Source organism: Macaca fascicularis, chromosome 15 (genome assembly GCF_037993035.2).
Source record: "Macaca fascicularis isolate 582-1 chromosome 15, T2T-MFA8v1.1".
Lineage (NCBI taxonomy): Eukaryota > Metazoa > Chordata > Mammalia > Primates > Cercopithecidae > Macaca > Macaca fascicularis.
This window is the reverse complement of record NC_088389.1, coordinates 83,662,499-83,680,433: the sequence shown is the minus strand read 5'-3', so window position 1 is coordinate 83,680,433 and position 17,935 is coordinate 83,662,499. Positions and strand designations below refer to the sequence as shown.

The 17,935-nt window shown below is 39.1% G+C and overlaps 1 protein-coding gene across 3 annotated transcripts in view; it reads right to left on the bottom strand.

The window, feature by feature from the left end:
• Window positions 1–17,935, bottom strand: part of TTC39B (tetratricopeptide repeat domain 39B) — a 140,909-nt gene that overhangs the window by 49,985 nt on the left and 72,989 nt on the right. For all 3 annotated transcript variants that reach the window (XR_012424677.1, XM_005581685.5, XM_005581692.5), the window contains one exon: window positions 9,117–9,212. Coding sequence is in view for 2 of the 3 variants with exons in the window: in XM_005581685.5 (XP_005581742.2) it covers window positions 9,117–9,212 (96 nt within the window). In the remaining variant the exon portion in view is untranslated. The remainder of the gene's footprint in view (window positions 1–9,116; window positions 9,213–17,935) is intronic.

The window sequence follows — 17,935 nt, the reverse complement described above, 5'->3', positions numbered from 1 at the left end:
CCGAGTGGTTTACGATGATGTTCACCTGGAATTAACACTCCTCTGCAGAACACTAGGGCTACCATGTGTTCTGTAAGGAATGACCAGGACAGCAACTTTCCCCATGGTCAAGACTTCTGTCAAGTTATCTCTCAGACACACACGTTCTTCTTCATTTCCACTGCCATCACATTAACTGAGACTCTTATCACTTCAGATCTGAATTCTGAAATACTCTCCAAGAATGCATTCCTATGACTGCTTTGACTCCATGGTTCTCAAACTCTAGCACACATCAGACACACTGGGATACCACTCTCAGGCTACTCTCCTCTTCCTAAAACAGATGCTCACCATTCTACCTCCTTAGATTAAGAACCTAAAGTAGCTACCCACACCTACCACGTGCACTAGAAATAGGCTCACCACACCTGTCCAACCAGACTGGAATGATGAGCAAGGCTATTTAAAAACAGGCCAGTATAGTCAGGTGCAGTGGCTCATGCCTGTAATCCCAGCACTTTGGGAGGCTGAGGTGGGTGGATCATGAGGTCAGGAGCTCCAGATCAGCCTGGCCAACAAGGTGAAACCCTGACTCCACTCAAAATACAAAACTTAGCTGGGTATGATGGCCCACACCTGTAATCCCAACCACTGCAGAGGCTGCAGTGAGCTGAGATCGTGCCACTGCACTCCAGTCTGGCGACAGAGTAAGACTCTGTCTCAAAAAAAAAAAAAAAAAGGCCGGGCGCGGTGGCTCAAGCCTGTAATCCCAGCACTTTGGGAGGCCGAGGCGGGTGGATCACGAGGTCAGGAGATCGAGACTATCCTGGCTAACACGGTGAAACCCCGTCTCTACTAAAAATACAAAAAAAAAAAAACTAGCCGGGCGTGGTGGCGGGCACCTGTAGTCTCAGCTACTCGGGAGGCTGAGGCGGGAGAATGGCATGAACCCGGGAGGCGGAGCTTGCAGTGAGCCGAGATCACGCCACTGCACTCCAGCCTGGGAGACACAGCGAGACTCCGTCTCAAAAAAAAAAAAAAAAAAAAAAAAAAAGCACTCCAGTATTCTGCAAGAGGCTCATCAGCATAGCATCCCCTCAAGTACAGCATAATGTAATTAATGAAAAGATTCCTGCACTGGAAATTAGAAGTCAGCCAAGCCATTCTCCAGCCTTGTGACCTTCACAGTGCCCCTTAACTTCCCTGAGTCCCTAGTCTTATCTTTGAAGTGCTCTCATTTCACAACGTCTGCAGAAGAAGCAAAGGCAATGGTTATTATGAGTGTGTTTTGTGGACTTTCAAGCCCGGTACAAGTTAATAACCATGTCTAATTCTCCAAAAACTATGGTGCTCAGTCCACATATTCATACTCCTGCCCTGCTGGAGATACGCCCGAGCGCCTTTCATAATATACATCTTCAGTGAGGTGACGACTCCTCATGTTTCTAATTTAAAAGATAAGTTAATTTAAGGCAGGATGAGATTTTTAGTCTATTTTAAAATATATATATATATAAAAAATGAATACATAACTTAATAAAAATTTGGAACTATACTATATCATTATCACTTACATTCCAATTCTTACTTTAGGAATTACTTTGTAAGCTTGGTTACAAAAAACTTCATAGTAAATGAGCATCTGGGCTCTGGAATTGGATCCTTTTATTCATTTCCTGACTCCCTTTTGCCTCAAGAGAAGTCAAAGATTTCCCACAATACATTGGTTCCACTGCAACTGTGATCCTAGAGAACTGGGCTACAGCCTCCCAAGGCCATTTTCTATTACTTATCTGGAGGTTTTGTCTCTTTCCTCTAGAAATCATAATTTTTACTCACTTATGTTGGACAGGGAAAAAACTGGTGACTTTTTTCTCCTCCTTCCAAATTATCTGAACTCTGCTCACATTACTTTTAAAATGAAAAACTGATTTATAAAAATTTTGAAACATAAAAGCAGTATTTTAAATAACAGCAAAGGAAAAGTCTTTTCTCCACCACTTCCCAGTTCTGTAACCTTGAACTCACTTTACCTCTGTAAGTCTCAGCTTCCTTATCTGTAAGATGGGGATCGTTAAGTCTGCAGTTACTACTACACAAAGTAGTTGCAAAGATAGAGGAAGCCTGGAATTAAGAGTATAAGCATTTATATATATTGAGGCATTACTACAGTTCTCCAGAAGTGTCAACCTGCACCACCTCCCCTGCTAAGAACCACATACGCACACATACATGGTGACCTGGCAAAGTTTCTCTGTACTTTGCTCATAATCTGATGACCTTCTACTATTAACATATCTGATTCATGAGATCTATTGATTAAAAGGTAAAGAAGGGATTTTATTATTTGTATTACAATCAATAAAAGTCTACAAAACCAATATATAATCATCATATCCCCTCACACTTCTCCCCTGAAGCAGGTCACAAGACCCTCATCTAAGAGGTGCCCTCCCTGGACCCTGAGGAAAGGAACATCCTTATCTCCAACGCCTCGGACTTCCCTGAGCAGGGACTTCACTAGATGAACACTCCTGGATTTTCCTCTCCCTCCTCCCCTCTTCATTATTCAGATGAATTATCTGATCGGTGAGCTGGAAAGAAACACGGGGCATAAATGGCCCAGCCCCTTTCTTACATGGAAAGAGGGTGCAGAAAAGTCTATTCTCTCAGCAATGCAGTGAGCTAGTAGGGCAGGCTCTACTGCCCCCCACCGCCCAACCACGACCCTCACAAGGGAGGCCTGTGATTTAGGGCTGAAATTCCACACACAGCTATGTCAAAAAGAAGCCCATTTTTCCATGCATCTAAGCTGTAATACAACCTCCAACATAGTCTTTGTGAATAACGAAGCTGTGAATTTGATCTCCACAGGCCTGACTCTTGCATCAGTATTTCAACTTAGGCCAAAAAGGAACCTTTTTTCCAAAGATAGAACTAAACACTTAGAATCTGTATGCACAGAATGATGGGCAGACAAGTTTACTCTTCAGAGGCTTTTACTAATTTGTGTGGAAGTATCCAGGGTTCTTTTGCAAGCAAATCCAAATCCAAGTCCCCTGTACCTGTGGACTCCAGATCTCCCTGCCCTCAAGAGCTCCAGGGCAAGAAGTCTCAGGCATTACTACAATTCAGCTGTGTGGTGTTCAGAGGCTCAGAAGCAACTGTGACTGGACAGCCAGACTACAGAAACTCCTGTTACCATTTCTCATTAGTTATCCAAGGGAGAGGAGGGACCCCATAAGCTCATAATCTACAGTGGGCTGTGTTAGATGGCAAGACTTCCAAGAAAGTCCTTAACCTCTCCAAGTCTTTGTTTCCTCCGCTATGAAAAGGATGAGGACACGACAATATCCACCCAATAGGTATTATTAACATTGCTGTTATGAGCATCAGAAAAGATAAAAATGCATATGTAAAAGGTAAAAATGCAACTACGTAATGCACTAAAAGGAATGATGTAAATATTATCATCTATGAAAGAATAAAAGTGCCTGCTCTCTCCTCGTGTGAATAGTGTGCTCATCCTTCAGACTCAAATGGGGAAGCAGAGGTTTTTTTTTTTCTTTTCATTTCCAAATAATTTCAGGCTTCCAAAAAGTTGGAAAAATAGGACAGAGTTTGTATACCCAGTTCCCCTAGATAACATCTTACATAACACTTTTGAAGGGTGCTGGCAATGATTTTGTAGCATTGTCCTTCAGTCTGTCTGATGTTTCCTCATGATCAGATTCAGGCTACACATTTTGGGCAAGAGTCTACGGCCATATCACCCTGAACACACCCGATCTTGTCTGATTTTGGAAGCTAAGCAGGGTCGCGTCTGGTTAGTACTTGGACAAGAGACATTATGGGCAAGAAAACCACAGCAGTGATGCCGTGTTCTCAGTGCATGGTATCAGGGCTATGAGCTGCATGCACAGCTTGTTTCTGGTGACGACCGCATAGCTAGGGTGGTCTCTAATGTGAGGTTACTACGGTTCCCTTGGGAGTCACTAAGCATTTTCAGGGGAGGTTCTCAACACTCTGCAGATACCCCATTTCACAACACACAATGCCCCCTAACTTTAGTGTCCACTGAGTGTTCTTGTCTGTACCCATTACCATTGTGGTTTGTCAAACAGCAATTTTCTGTTCCCGTCATTTCTTCCACATCAGTCAGAATGAATAGGGAAGAGCTCTCCCTCCTACCACTGACATGTTTACCCAATTATTTATATACTATAAACACATCGCTATTAATTCATTCTGTGGACTATATAACTCATTACAGTCATTATTTATTTTCTTTCTCAAATTGTCCCAGATTTGGCAATTGGAAGCTCCTTTATGTTGCTCCCGTGTTCTTTCGACAAGCCCTGTCCTTTTTTCCAGCAATTCTTTACTTTCTGGCACAAGATCTTCTAGGTTCATCTCGTACTTTCCCGGCCCTGGTGCTGGAATCAGCCAGGAGCCTTCTTTTGTCAGAGAATGGCATCAGAACTGAGGCCTTGGGTGCCAGGGGTCTCTGCGTCTAGGCCCCAGAATAGCAGAGTTCTGACCCAGAGGCACCCCTGTGGTGCCACAGTGCTTCAAGTTATGTCTACTTTAGCAGATCTGTTAATTAACAGAAAGAGTTGGGTTTTGTTCTTTTTTTAAAAAAAGCACTTAGTCTATATAACCAAAGCATGATATATAAATTCATTTAAATTATTATACCTTAATGCCCCTCCTTCTTATCCTGATTTTTTTTGTTAATAAGCACAATTATAATAAGCTGCTTTTTAGTATTGCATTGTTACATATGGTAATACTTTTACATTGCCCAATATGTCTCTAACAAAAATAATTTATTTTGAAATGACTTCTCGGCAAACACTGGTGACTACTCTGGTTAAGCAACTAAGCCAGATCATTAGACGAAGGCTAAATGAATTAGGAAGAAGCAAGACAGGGTAACATAAGTACAGTGAGAAGGTGGGATGTATTCCCAAAAACTTGCCTCGGCTTTCTCAAGCTCAGTCAAGGGTTTTTGTTGTTGCAGTTGTTAAACTAAAAGGGATTGTTCCGAGAGGGAATGGTACACATGTGGTAATGGCATGGAAAATACACCTGGCACTCTTCTAACACAAAGGAGGTAAAAGCTAGACTTAACTCTATGTAATAACAGCTGGGCAATCTGTCCTGCATTCTTTTTTTTAATAGTGGTAAAATATATACAGCATAAAATTAATTATCATCTTAACCATTTTAAAGCACACAGCTCAGTGGTGTTAAGTATATTCACACTGTGTGAACCAAACAGGTGTGGTTCATCACTTCAATCTTTAGAACTTTTTCATCTTACAAAACTGAAACTCCATACTCATTAAACAACTCCCTCTATCCTGAATTCTTTACTAACCAATCCAAGGGAGAGTCACCCTCTTCTCTTATAAGCCCTTGGCCAACATTTTGCCATAACCTTCATGATTGAGCCATGTGAACACCTCATCCCACTAAACCAGTCTCTGGAACTCAGTCTCCTGAGCAGCCAGAACTCCCTATGTAATTCTGGGATATCCCAACGCCAACCTTGATTTGGTAACTAAAGCTACCAACACTCTGTATCCACACTGGGCTGACATATCTAGGCTTGGTAAGTGAAGTATAAAGAAGTCTATGAAAGGTTTTCTCTCCGTTCCTTTAATTCTGAGGCCGTAGACCCCTGTTCTGTTTTGATGACTTTCTCAAGTAAATAAAAAAGACACACTTTAACTTAGAGACTGTAAATTGAGCAACCTTGTGTTCAGTCTGTTTCCTATGGAAAAATACATATTTGATGAGCCAACAATATGTCTCCCACCTCCAATGAAGAGATGTGGTAAGAGCAGAAAGTAAAGTGATGACAAAGCTCTGGCCAGTGTGCCGAGTCTTTCCTCACTTTTCCAAAGTGACCTTAACACAGTTGTTTCAACAACTAGTTTCTAAACAGATTTGAAGTGATGAACACAAAACTGTCAAATGTCTTAAAGTTTGTCACTTTGGTGACCTGAAAGGACACTGGCAGGAAATTCTAACTCCAAGAATTTCAGAGTGACAAGGCATTTTAGCTGATCATGTACTTCTCTGGATATGAGGATCCATTTGTGGGAAGATTCTCTCTTGGCTCTTTCAAGGTTGGAGGGAGAATCAAAAGAAACCATGGTTTTCAAAACACTTTGTAAGACTAAACAAGTGAAAGGGATTATAAGCAAGGAGGCAAATGAGGTTCTTAAACGTGCACCGGCCCAGAAATGAGAAGGTGGAGCATCAAGATGTAATGCCACCACTGCCTGGCCGTGGCACTTGGCTATGTCACTTGACACCCAGGGTGTCTCACTTGTTAAATGGTGACTCAAACTCCCTCCTTGGCTGCCTCACAACTTTGTGTTAAGAAGCAAATAGCTATTTGTGGAGTGAGGAGTACCAGAAGGAGTAACATATGAGGTATGGCATTATCATTTTCTGTTCAGACTAACTCCATAAGAGCCACATTTCTTGTCTACATCCAAGCTTCCTCCACTTTGCAAGTGTCCTTTTAGGCTGCTCCACATTACATTTATGAGGGCTTGCTTTGATACATGCATTAGAAGACCTATTAATCAAAAGGCAGAGTGAGAAAGTCTATTATTTAGTTTTTAAAAAGAAAAAGATGGCCGGGCGCGGTGGCTCAAGCCTGTAATCCCAGCACTTTGGGAGGCCGAGACGGGCGGATCACGAGGTCAGGAGATCGAGACCATCCTGGCTAACACAATGAAACCCCGTCTCTACTAAAAATACAAAAAAATTAGCCGGGCGAAGTGGCGGGCGCCTGTAGTCCCAGCTACTCGGGAGGCTGAGGCAGGAGAATGGCGTAAACCCGGGAGGCGGAGCTTGCAGTGAGCCGAGATAGCGCCACTGCACTCCAGCCTGGGCGACAGAGCGAGACTCCGTCTCAAAAAAAAAAAAAAAAAGAAAAGAAAAAAAGAAAAAGACTATGAAAACTGCAAATGTGAATACAGGTTGAGCATCCCTAATGTGAAAATCCAAAACTGAAATGCTCCAAAATCTGAAACTTTTTGAGCACCCACGTGACACTCAAAAAAAAAAAAAAAAAAAGAAATGTTCACTGGAGTATTTTGGATCTTTGGATTAGGGATGCCCACCCTGTGCTATCATGAAAACACTTCTCAATTATTTCTTATATTTGACCTCCACTTCCTTTTATGTAGCTTTAACCTCTTCCTCTCTAACTCCTTCCCAACTCAGAAATATACACAAACCTCATTCATTTCTATTTAAAGTAAAACCAGCAAGAAAGGTAACTCCCTCAATCTTGCTTTCTCTCCTAACGCACCCTTCTCCCACTCCTTCTTTTCATAGGCAAGAGCTTCAAAAAAGAACTGATGCTCACTCTCCCTACTTCCCCACCTCCCATTGATCTTTAGCCCTGCAGCCTGACTCCTGCCTCAACTTCCCTGAAATCTTACGAGCTAAAGGTGTCCAATGACCTAACTATGAAATGCAAAGGATACTTTTTCACCCGTATCCATGAAGACCTCTTTGCCACACCTGGCTCTGCTGACTGCATTCCAGAATTTGCCCCTCCCCCAAGTCCCTTGCCTGTCCTGTGGCCACCAACTCATAGAGTCTTCCTCTCTCACACATCTATGTAGCTCTTGTTTGAACCGTCATTGTCTCAGCCATCCTTCAATGTTCTGTGTTCCCAAAGGTTCCTTCCTCCATTCTCTTCTCTTTCGGTATGGCTCTCTGGGAAATACAGGTGTGGTTTATCACTTCAACGACTACGTGCATGCTAAAGACTTCCAGTCTACAGATGCAGCTTGTTGCTGACTATGCATATCATGCCCTTATTTATTATCGCTTTCAGTAATTTTTATTTTATTATAGCTTTCAAACTCAGCACTATAAAGTCATTACTTAGGAAACCATGGGATGAGTTAGAGGATAACTATGAAGGAAGAGCACTTTTTGAAGAAAACACAAAATTCCATGAGCAGGGACATACACAGTAAAAAAGGATATGGAAAACAAATGCCTTAAGATACTTAGAAGTTATTTTCAACTTCATCTCCATTCTGCAACCTCTTCTGTATATTCCATGAGTAGAATCCTAAGACAAACTACCAAACCCATGAGTATAAAGAACACATGCAGAGCTGAAATTTCAAATGCAAAATCCAAACTGCTAAGGATCTGCTGTATAATCTTAAAAGTTTAATAAACCTCTAAGGATGGATGAAAAGTGCTTTCTCATGTACTAAAACAGCTTTAACAGAGCTGCCATAATAACTCACAAAAAACAACCTTCATGTTCAAAGAGAGAATCTGTTAATTCTAAATGATCTGGAAAGGAACAAAAATTAACCAAGTATGATATCACATAAAAATATCTAATGGAAGAGGAAAATATCGTGATATATTAAGTTTTAAAAAGTAGATTACTGAACAGTATATTTAATATGATCCCAATTAAGAAAAAAATTTAATATCTCTACATATGAAGAGAAAAAGAATGCACACAAAAATAATTAGGATTATAGTAATACATATTTCATTCTCTTTGTGCTTTCTATAGCTCTGAATTTTCTACAATGAACACTTCTTAAAATGTATTTTTAAACCAAGATTATGCAAAAAGTGTAAGAAAGAAACAATCATAATACAATATTTGATGAAAAGTCTATTATGGTTACAACTGTATCAAGAAGCACATGCCTAGGAAAAAGACTGGAAGGAAATACACCAAAATTCTGTGTTCAAGTGGCCACCATTATGGTTGATGTTTGTCCTTTCCTCCATTTTCCCCAATGTCTGGCAGTGTGATTTACTATTTTATAATAAAAATAACTGCCAAAAATATTTAAAGACAAAAAAGACTGGAAACGGAGTTGTGCCCCAAAGTTGAATTTTGTTTTGCTTTCATGTAACAGTGTCACCTATTCACTGAGTCCCTGAGCAGCCACCGTTTCTCCTTCCCTGATTTATAAAATGGGCACTCTACTTGCCTAGGCGTCTCCTGACCTCACAGGTTTGTCAAACACAATGCACTATGCAAATATCAGTATTCTATTCCTTCAAGGGTTGGACTGTTCCCCCCTCTTCCCCCAGGAATGCCCACGACCCTTCCTGACCTGTTCACAGTAGATGCTCCGCGTTGTCTGGGTGCCTGTTGTGTATCACATGATGCAAAGTGAAGGCTGCTTGTTGCCATATCTGAGTGAGAAGATCTGTTAATTAAAAAGGCAGAGTGAGGTTTTTTATTTCTTTGTCCTGTGAGAAAAATCTACATCAGTGCAATTACACAAGTCTTCCAATTATTTTTATATATTCATCAATTTTAAAAATCAAGTAACAAAAATCTACTGTATGTGTCAAACATTCCTGAAATACAGCCCTAATAACCTTATTTTTTCATTCTAGTACACAAAAAATAAGTTAACTGAACTTACTCCATAGTTCTCCACCCAAAGATAGGACTGTATCTTATATATGTCCTTCCAGGTTTTTTTCCCAAGTAAATCTATACATATTTTAATAAAACTTTATTAAAGCTATGTATTACAATGGGTTATCATATACAGTTATCATGGATTACATACAGGAATTATTCTGAATTTTTTCTTCTCAATAAATCCAGAGTTGCTTTATCATAGCATCTGCAACATTCTGCTGACTGGAAATACGATAATTTGTTACCTGTATCTCATTTTCAGGCATGTAGGTTACTCCCAAAGTTTTGGCATTACAAACTACTGTAATAAGCCCCTTTACTCACTTGCCTAATTATTTCCTAAAAATACATTCCTGAAGGCAAGGGTGCTTATTTTGTAAGGTACTTTATTTTTAATAAACTGTCTAATTTCCCATTAAATACATACCACAGAAAGCTGAAGTAACATAAAGAAGGTGAAGACCAATCTGCCTTGCAGAATCTTAGGCCAGTTTATTGACCCAAAGATATCTCACAAACACACCATGGGGGCAGGACCACTCAGAGAAGGAAACTTCCAGAAAGAATTTAAGAGTAAGTCCTGCCCTGTATTACAATAGAATTGCCAATCTCCTTCCAGTTCCACTCACCTTAACAGTACACATCTCACAGAGAAGAGCCAGAGTCATTTAAAAAAAAGGCAGAGTCATTAAAAAAGAGAAGTTGTGTGTGTGTGTGTGTGTGTGTGTGTGTTGTTTTGTTTTCAATTCTAAGATGTACAATGGGTGCAATGGCTCACACCTGTAATCTCATCATTTTGGGAGGCCAAGGCGGGTGTATCACCTGAGGTCAGGAGTTCGAGACCAGCCTGACCAACATGGTGAAACTCTGTCTCCACTAAACATACAAAAATTAGCCAGGTCTGGTGGCGCATGCCTGTAATCTCAGCTACTCGGGAGGCTGAGACAGGAGAATCGCTTGAACCTAGGAGGCGGAGGTTGCGGTGAGCCAAGATCACACCATTGTACTCCAGCCTGGGCGACAAGAGTGAAACTCCATCTCAAAAATAAATAAATAAATAAATAAATAAATAAATAAATAAATAAATAAGTACAGTGCCCTCAATTAAGTGGAGTTCCCCCCACCCCCCATTTGGAAGTTCAGACTTTCCAATGTACTCTAATATTTTAGACTAGACATTCATTTTTATCTTGGACATATCAAGTTCCCTAAATTTTACACATCATGTAGGGGAAGATTGAAGTTATTCTTATAAGGCTGGTTAGGTGTGGGTGGTGGGAGGGAAGAAAACTCCACAGGTAAGGGGAAATGTCACTAGAAGACAAGTTATTTCCATCACAAAAACTTGTTATTATGAGAATACAGGTACCACTTCCATAAATAATACTCTGGGCAGTGACCATCAGCTCCGTTTACAAGCAGGGAAAGAGGAAGTGACTGACTGAAAAGGCTATCTATCCATTTGGCAAGAGTGCTTGCCCATTTGTTCACTTACAGGCTCATTTTCAAGGACTAGAAACACACAGTCTCTGAACTGTACTGTTAAAATATCCCCTTTTCACATTTGCCTTTAGCTTTAATAAAAGTCTCCCCAATATTGAAATTTTTGCTTAGTCATAACTGTCACTCTTTTCTTTAACATCTCTGATTTTGAGGGCATACTTAGAAAAACCTTCCCTCTACAAAGATTATATAACATACTTTTACCTGTGTTTTACTTTTCAATATGTAATTTGTTTATTCGTTTATAATTTAAATAGATGGTACAAGATAGTGCTGTGTAATTTTTTTCCCTAACCTTTTGCCATGTTTCCCAAGATTGTTTTTAAAAAAACCACATCTTTTACCACAATGATTTGATATGCCATAACACACTAGATATAAACATAAATTTGTTGTGCCAGGTAAATATTATATGTTTCAAAGTGCTAAAATAATTGGGACTGGGAACGGTGGCCCACGCCTATAATCGCAGCACTTTGAGAGGTTGAGGCAGGCAGATTACTTAAGGTCAGGAGTTTGAGAACAGCCTGGCCAACATGGTGAAACCCTATCTCTAATAAAAATACAAAACTTAGCCAGGCATGGTGGCGGGTGCCTGTAATCCCAGCTACTCGGGAGGCTGAGACAGGAGAATCACTTGAACCTGAGAGGCAGAGGATGCAGTGAGCCAAGATTGTGCTACTGCACTCCAGCCTGGGTGACAAGAATGAAACTCTATCTCAAAAAATAAAAATAGTAATAATGAATTGGGAGGCCATTCAGCAAAGATGGTTCCTATACAAGCAAATGGAAACTCAACTCAATGTAAACATTGAAAACGAAACTTAAGCTAAGCCAATCAGACACCACCAACTCACCTCTAACTAGGAACCTCCCACTTGTTCCAGTGAAATATTTTATTTGTCTTGCTTCTTTAAATACTTCCCACTTCTTAGGAAGAACACTGAACTGCTTGTGTTCTAATGATACTCAGTTCAGGAATCACTCAGTGCTCAAACCAACTAGCTAAAATATTACTGTGCCTAAATTAATCCGTTAACAAAAGCTAAAATTATTGTATCTTTACCTGACACAACAGACTTGAATTTACCAGAATATAATAATTATTAATAAAATAATGTTACATTTTATTCCTCTTTTCTAAGGTATAAAGGTTTAGATTCTTCTAGTCCTTTATGTTTGTATACACATGTACATGAAGTCACAGAAATTCTATAGTATTTCTAGATTTATGTTAATATCACAATAAGCATATCATGCCACAAACTAATTTTTTATTAAACAGGATTTTTTTAGATATAGACCTAACTCATTTATTGAAAGTACTGTCTAGTGTTTTAAGAACGCATTTTCTCATTTTGTTAATAGGAAATGCTTCAAATACATAAAGTAGAGAAAATAATACTGCAAACACACAAGTATAATCTAGAATCCATTTTGTGTACAGTCTGAGCTACATTTAATTCTTTCCTGCATGGATAAGCAAGAAATAACTCATCTACTTGTTATAACAGCTTGGAAACTAGGCAAAAGGAAGACTGCGTGTCCTCTCAAGGTCATCTTGGAGCACTGTCCAACAGGCCCACCCAAGGAACATTTAATTCCCTAGGGGGTATATATTTTGTTTGGCTTGCTATTTACTATTAAAACCTACACTCTGTAAAATTATGTTAACTTGTAGATTTTTTAATCTGGTAGATATGCAAATAATTTCTGTGTGGTAAGATTATAGTTTTATTACTTTGCTGGAGGTTAACCAGTTTAGTACATAACAAACCTTATTTCAGCACTTATTCTTTCCTCAGTTCTCCAAATGCTGTTACCAGTTTTACCATCTTGCTTGATTTCCTCATTGACATGTGTTGATTCCATAATTATGATACTTTGACATACTGGATTCTTCTGCTGTCTCTTACACACAGCAGTTTTCCATATGTGCGCAGCTCTGTTTCTGGGCATTCTTTTGTTCCATCACATATTTGCCTCTCTCTGCACTAGTCACACCATTTTTATTATCATGGCTTTCTGAGACCTGTAAGCCAATTGGGGCAAGTTCTCTACTTTATTAAATACTCTTTTTGTTGGATTGCTATTATCACACCTACATTCTTGTTTATGAATTTCAGAGTTAGTCATTATAACATTACAAGCAAGTCTTGCTGGAGTTTTGACTGAGAATTCATTACGTTATTAGGAAATCTACAGAGAATTGTTGTCTTTATAATATTGCATCTTCACATCTTTACACATTTATTCAGGTCTTCTCTTATTTCCTTCAATAAAGGCTTTTAATATCTGAACACTGTACTGATATGCATGTACCTTTGCCAAAGAGCCATGCTAAATCTTTATACTGGAGGCTACGAAAAGTAACACACTGAACTTCAATTACACCTATTAGTACATTGGAATATATGCCCTTATTTTGTCTTGTTTTAACGGCTCTAACTTTTAAGTTTTTAAACAGCTTTATTGAGACATAATTCACAGATCATAGAATTCACCCAATTAATGTTTATAATCAATGGTTTTTAGTATATTCAGAGACTATCACCACAATCTAATTTTATAACATTTTGTCACCCAAATGTATCCATCTATTAGCAGTCACTCCTCATTCTCCATTCCACCTCCTCTAGTCCTAAACAACCACTAATCTACTTTCTCTGTCTACAGATTTGCCTATTCTGGACATTTCATATCAATGGATTCATAAAACGTGTGGTCTTTATGCTTGGCTTTTTCAGTTAGCATGTTTTCAAGATTCATTCATGTGGTAGTATGCGACAGTACTTCACTCCTTTTCATTGCCTAATATTATCCCATTGCATAGATATATCACATTTTGTTAATCATTTGTTGATAATATATTAATTATTTGTGGCCATAATGAATAATGCTGTTATGAACATTCATGTACAAGTTCTTGGTCAGGCACGGTGGCTCACTCCTGTAATCCCAGCAGGACTTTGGGAGGCCGAGGCGGGCAGATCACTTGAGGTCAGGAGTTCAAGACCTGCCTGGCCAACATGGCAAAACTCCATCTCTACTAAAAATACAAAAATTAGCCGGGCATGGTGGTGTGCACCTGTAATCCCAGCTACTTGGGAGGCTGAGGCAGGAGAATTGCTTGAACCCGGGAGACGGAGATTGCAGTGAGCCGAAATCGTGCCATTGCACTCTAGCCTGGGTGACAGAGTGAGACTCCATCTCACAAAAAAAAAAAAAAACAAAACAAGTTATTGTGTGGACATGTATTTTCATTTCTCTTAATTATACATCTAGCATTGCTATGGAATGCTAAATATATGGTATGTGGAATTGCTACATTATGTGGTAACTCTATGTTTGACATTTTGAAGAACTACTAGACTGTTTTCCAAAGTGGTTGTGTGATTTTTCTTTTTTTTTTTTTTTTTGTAGAAATGGTGCCTTGCCATCTTACCCAGGCTGGCCTTGAACTCCTAGGCTCAAGCAATCCTCCCACCCCAGCTTCCCAGAGTGCTTGGATTACCAGCATGAGCCACCATGCCCAGCCGGCTATATGATTTTATATTCCCACCAATAATGCACTGGAGTCCCAATTTCTCAACAGTTTGGCCAGTATTTGTTTTTGTCCATGAGATATGGTGGTATCTCATTGTAGTTTTTGGTGTGCATTTGCTTATTGACTAATAACGTTGAGAATCTTTTTAGGCACTTAATGGCCAACTGTATATCTTCTTTGGAGTAATGTCTGTTCAGATTATTTTCCCATATTTAATTGAGTTACTTATCTTTTTATTTTCCCTTGAATACTGCTCTAATTTTAATCACTAGGTAGAACTATTTGCGAGTGTAAAGCTTACAGTTATCTTTGTTTATACTTTTTCTCTCAATCAAATCATAGATAGCAGAGCCAATTCAAATTTAACTTCCCCAATAAATCCAACACAACATGCTATGTTCCTGCACAAAGAGATAAAAGCTAGCCCACATTTAAAAATAAAATAAAATTTCAAAAATGAATAAAAATATGTCCTTCAAGTTTTTCCATCAACATTAAAATTTCCCCTTAGGGGAGAAAAGGAATGAGTGTGGATAGGCCAACTGATATGCTCTGGAAGCCACCATGTTTGTAATCTAGAGTCGAAATGGTATCCACCAAGCCAGTGCAGCCCTCTCAACTCCTGCAGAGACCTTGGCACATCTCACCAGGAGCTCCCCCTAGTCACCCCTACCAGGGTTGGTGCTTGAGCTCATCACTGGGATACTCATGGGCAAGCTAGGGAATCCAGTTCTGCCCAGCTATGTCCCCCCTCCCAAACCTGAACAGGAACCTCAAGGCACCAGGCACTCCTCTGTCCAACTCATCACCTGAAACACAGAGGGCACGTCACAGTAAATAAAAGTCAAGTACATACCCACCTGCTTGTGCGGCAATGGGCTCTTACCCATAAGTGCCACCTACTGGCTTCCAAGTCAAACTGCACAGTCCAATATAAAACCTGTGGACAGAATTGCGCAGGGCTATAGAAGCGAACCCAAAAGACCCTATCCAACATACTTACTCTATAGTTACACCCTTAGAAGAGGTCGAAACGGGGCGGGGGGTGCAGGGGGGAAAACCAATCTCAATGAAAATAAATTCAAAAACAAAAACTAGTAGCCTCTCTAGATGAGAAGAAACCAACATAAAAATTCTGGCACCATGAAAAATCTAAATGTTGTGACATCACCAAAGGGTCACACTAGCTCTCTAGCAACAGACCCTAACCAAATAAAAACTCAGAAATGGCAGATAAATAATTCAGAGTATGGGCTGCAAGCAAGCTCAATGAGATCCAAGAGAAGGTTGAAAAACCAACACAATGAAACCATGAAAGTAATCCAAGAAATGAAGGAAGAGACTAATATCCTTTAAAAAACAAAAACAAAACAAAACAAAACAAAAACAAAAAACCCCAGAACTTCTGGAAATGAAAAATTCACTTAAGAAATTTCAAAATACTGTTGATTGGAACAATAGACTGGATAGGCAGAAGAAAGAATTTCAGAGCTTAAAGACCTCCAATTCATATCACCAACTAATAATTTTTTTAAAAAATAGCTTGAAGACCAACCTTTCAAATTAACCCAAACAAAAATAAAGAAAAAAGAATTTTTGAAAATGAACAAAGCACTTCAGACATACAGGATTGTGTAAAGCAACCAAACCTATGGCCTATAGGCATTTCTGAGAAGGAAGAAGAAAAAGTAAGCAACCTGGAAAATATATTTGAGGGAATAATTCAGGAAAATCCCTAATCTTTCTAGAGAGGTGAACATCCAGATACAAGACATTCAGAGAACACCTGCAAGATACTATGCAAGATGAACTTCACCAAGGCATATAGTCATCAGACTATCCAAGGTCAACACTAAAGAAAAAATGTTAAAGGCAACTAGAGAGAAAGGTCAAATCACCTACAAAGGAAAACCCATCTGACTAAGAGCAAACTTCTCAGCAGAAACCCTACAAACCAGAAGAGATTGGGGTCTATTTTTAGCATCCTTAAAGAAAAAAAAAATGCCAGCCAAGAATTTCACATCCTGCCAAACTAAGCTTCATCAATGAAGAAGAAATAAAATATTTTCTAGACAAGCAAATACTAAGGGCATCTGTCACCACAAGACCTATCCTACAAGAAATGCTGAAGAGAATTCTAAACATGGAAATGAAAGGATAATACTCACCATCATAAAAGAACACATAAGTGCAAAGTTCACAGATCTTATAAAACAATTACACAATTGAAACTCCAAAACAACTAGCTAACAACACTATGACAGGAATAAAACCTCACATATCAATACTAACCTAAATGTAAATGACCTAAATGCCCCACTTAAAAGATACGGAGTAGCAAACTAGTTTTTTTTTTTAAATACAAGACCTAACCATCTGCTGCCTACAAGTGACCCACCTACTGGCTAAAGATACCTTTAGACTCAAAGTAAAAGGGAGAAAAAAGACATAAAACGAGAATGGAAAATAAAAGTGAGCACAAGTCACTATTCTCATATCAAGTAAAACAGACTTCAAACCAACTAACAGTAAAAAAAGACAAAGAAGGACATTTTACCTATAATGATAAAGGATTCAATATAACGAGAAGATTTAACTATTCTAAATATATATGCAACCAATACTGGGGCACCCAGATTTATCAAACAAATCCTACTAGACCTAAAAGAATAGACTGATATTAACACAATTATAGTAAGAGACTTCAACACCTCCACTGACATCACTAGACAGATCATCGAGGCAGAAAATCAACAAAAAAACTCGGGACTTAAACTGGGTTACAGACCAAATGGACCTAAGACATTTACAGAACATTCTACCAAACAACCACAGAATAAACACTCTTTTCATTTGTGCGTGGAACATTCTCCAGAATCAACCATATACTCAGCCATAAAGCAAGTCTCAATAAAATCAAATAAAAATCATATCGAGTATCTTCTCATATCAGAGTGGGATGAAATTAGAAATCAATTCCAAGAAGAACTCTCAAAACTATACCAGTACATGGAACCTAAACAACTTGCTCCTGAGCAACTCTTGGGTAAACAATGAAATTAAGGCAGAAATAAAAAAATTCTTTTAAATGAATGAAAACAAAGACACAACATACTAAAACCTCTGGTACACAGCAAAAGCAGTGCTAAGAGGAAAGTTTATAGCATTAAACACCTACATCAAAAAGACAGAAAGACCTCAAATTAACAACCTAACATCACAACTCAAGGAACTAGAAAAACAAGAACAAACCAACCCAAAGCTAGCAGAAGAAAAGAACTAACAAAGATCAGAGCAAAACTAAATGAGATTAAAAAAAAAAAAAAAAAAAGGCAAGAAATCAACAAACTGGCCGGGCACAGCGGCTCCTGCCTGTAATCCCAGCACTTTGGGTGGCCCAAGCGGGTGGATCACCTGATGTTAGGAGTTTGAGGCCAGCCTGGCCAACA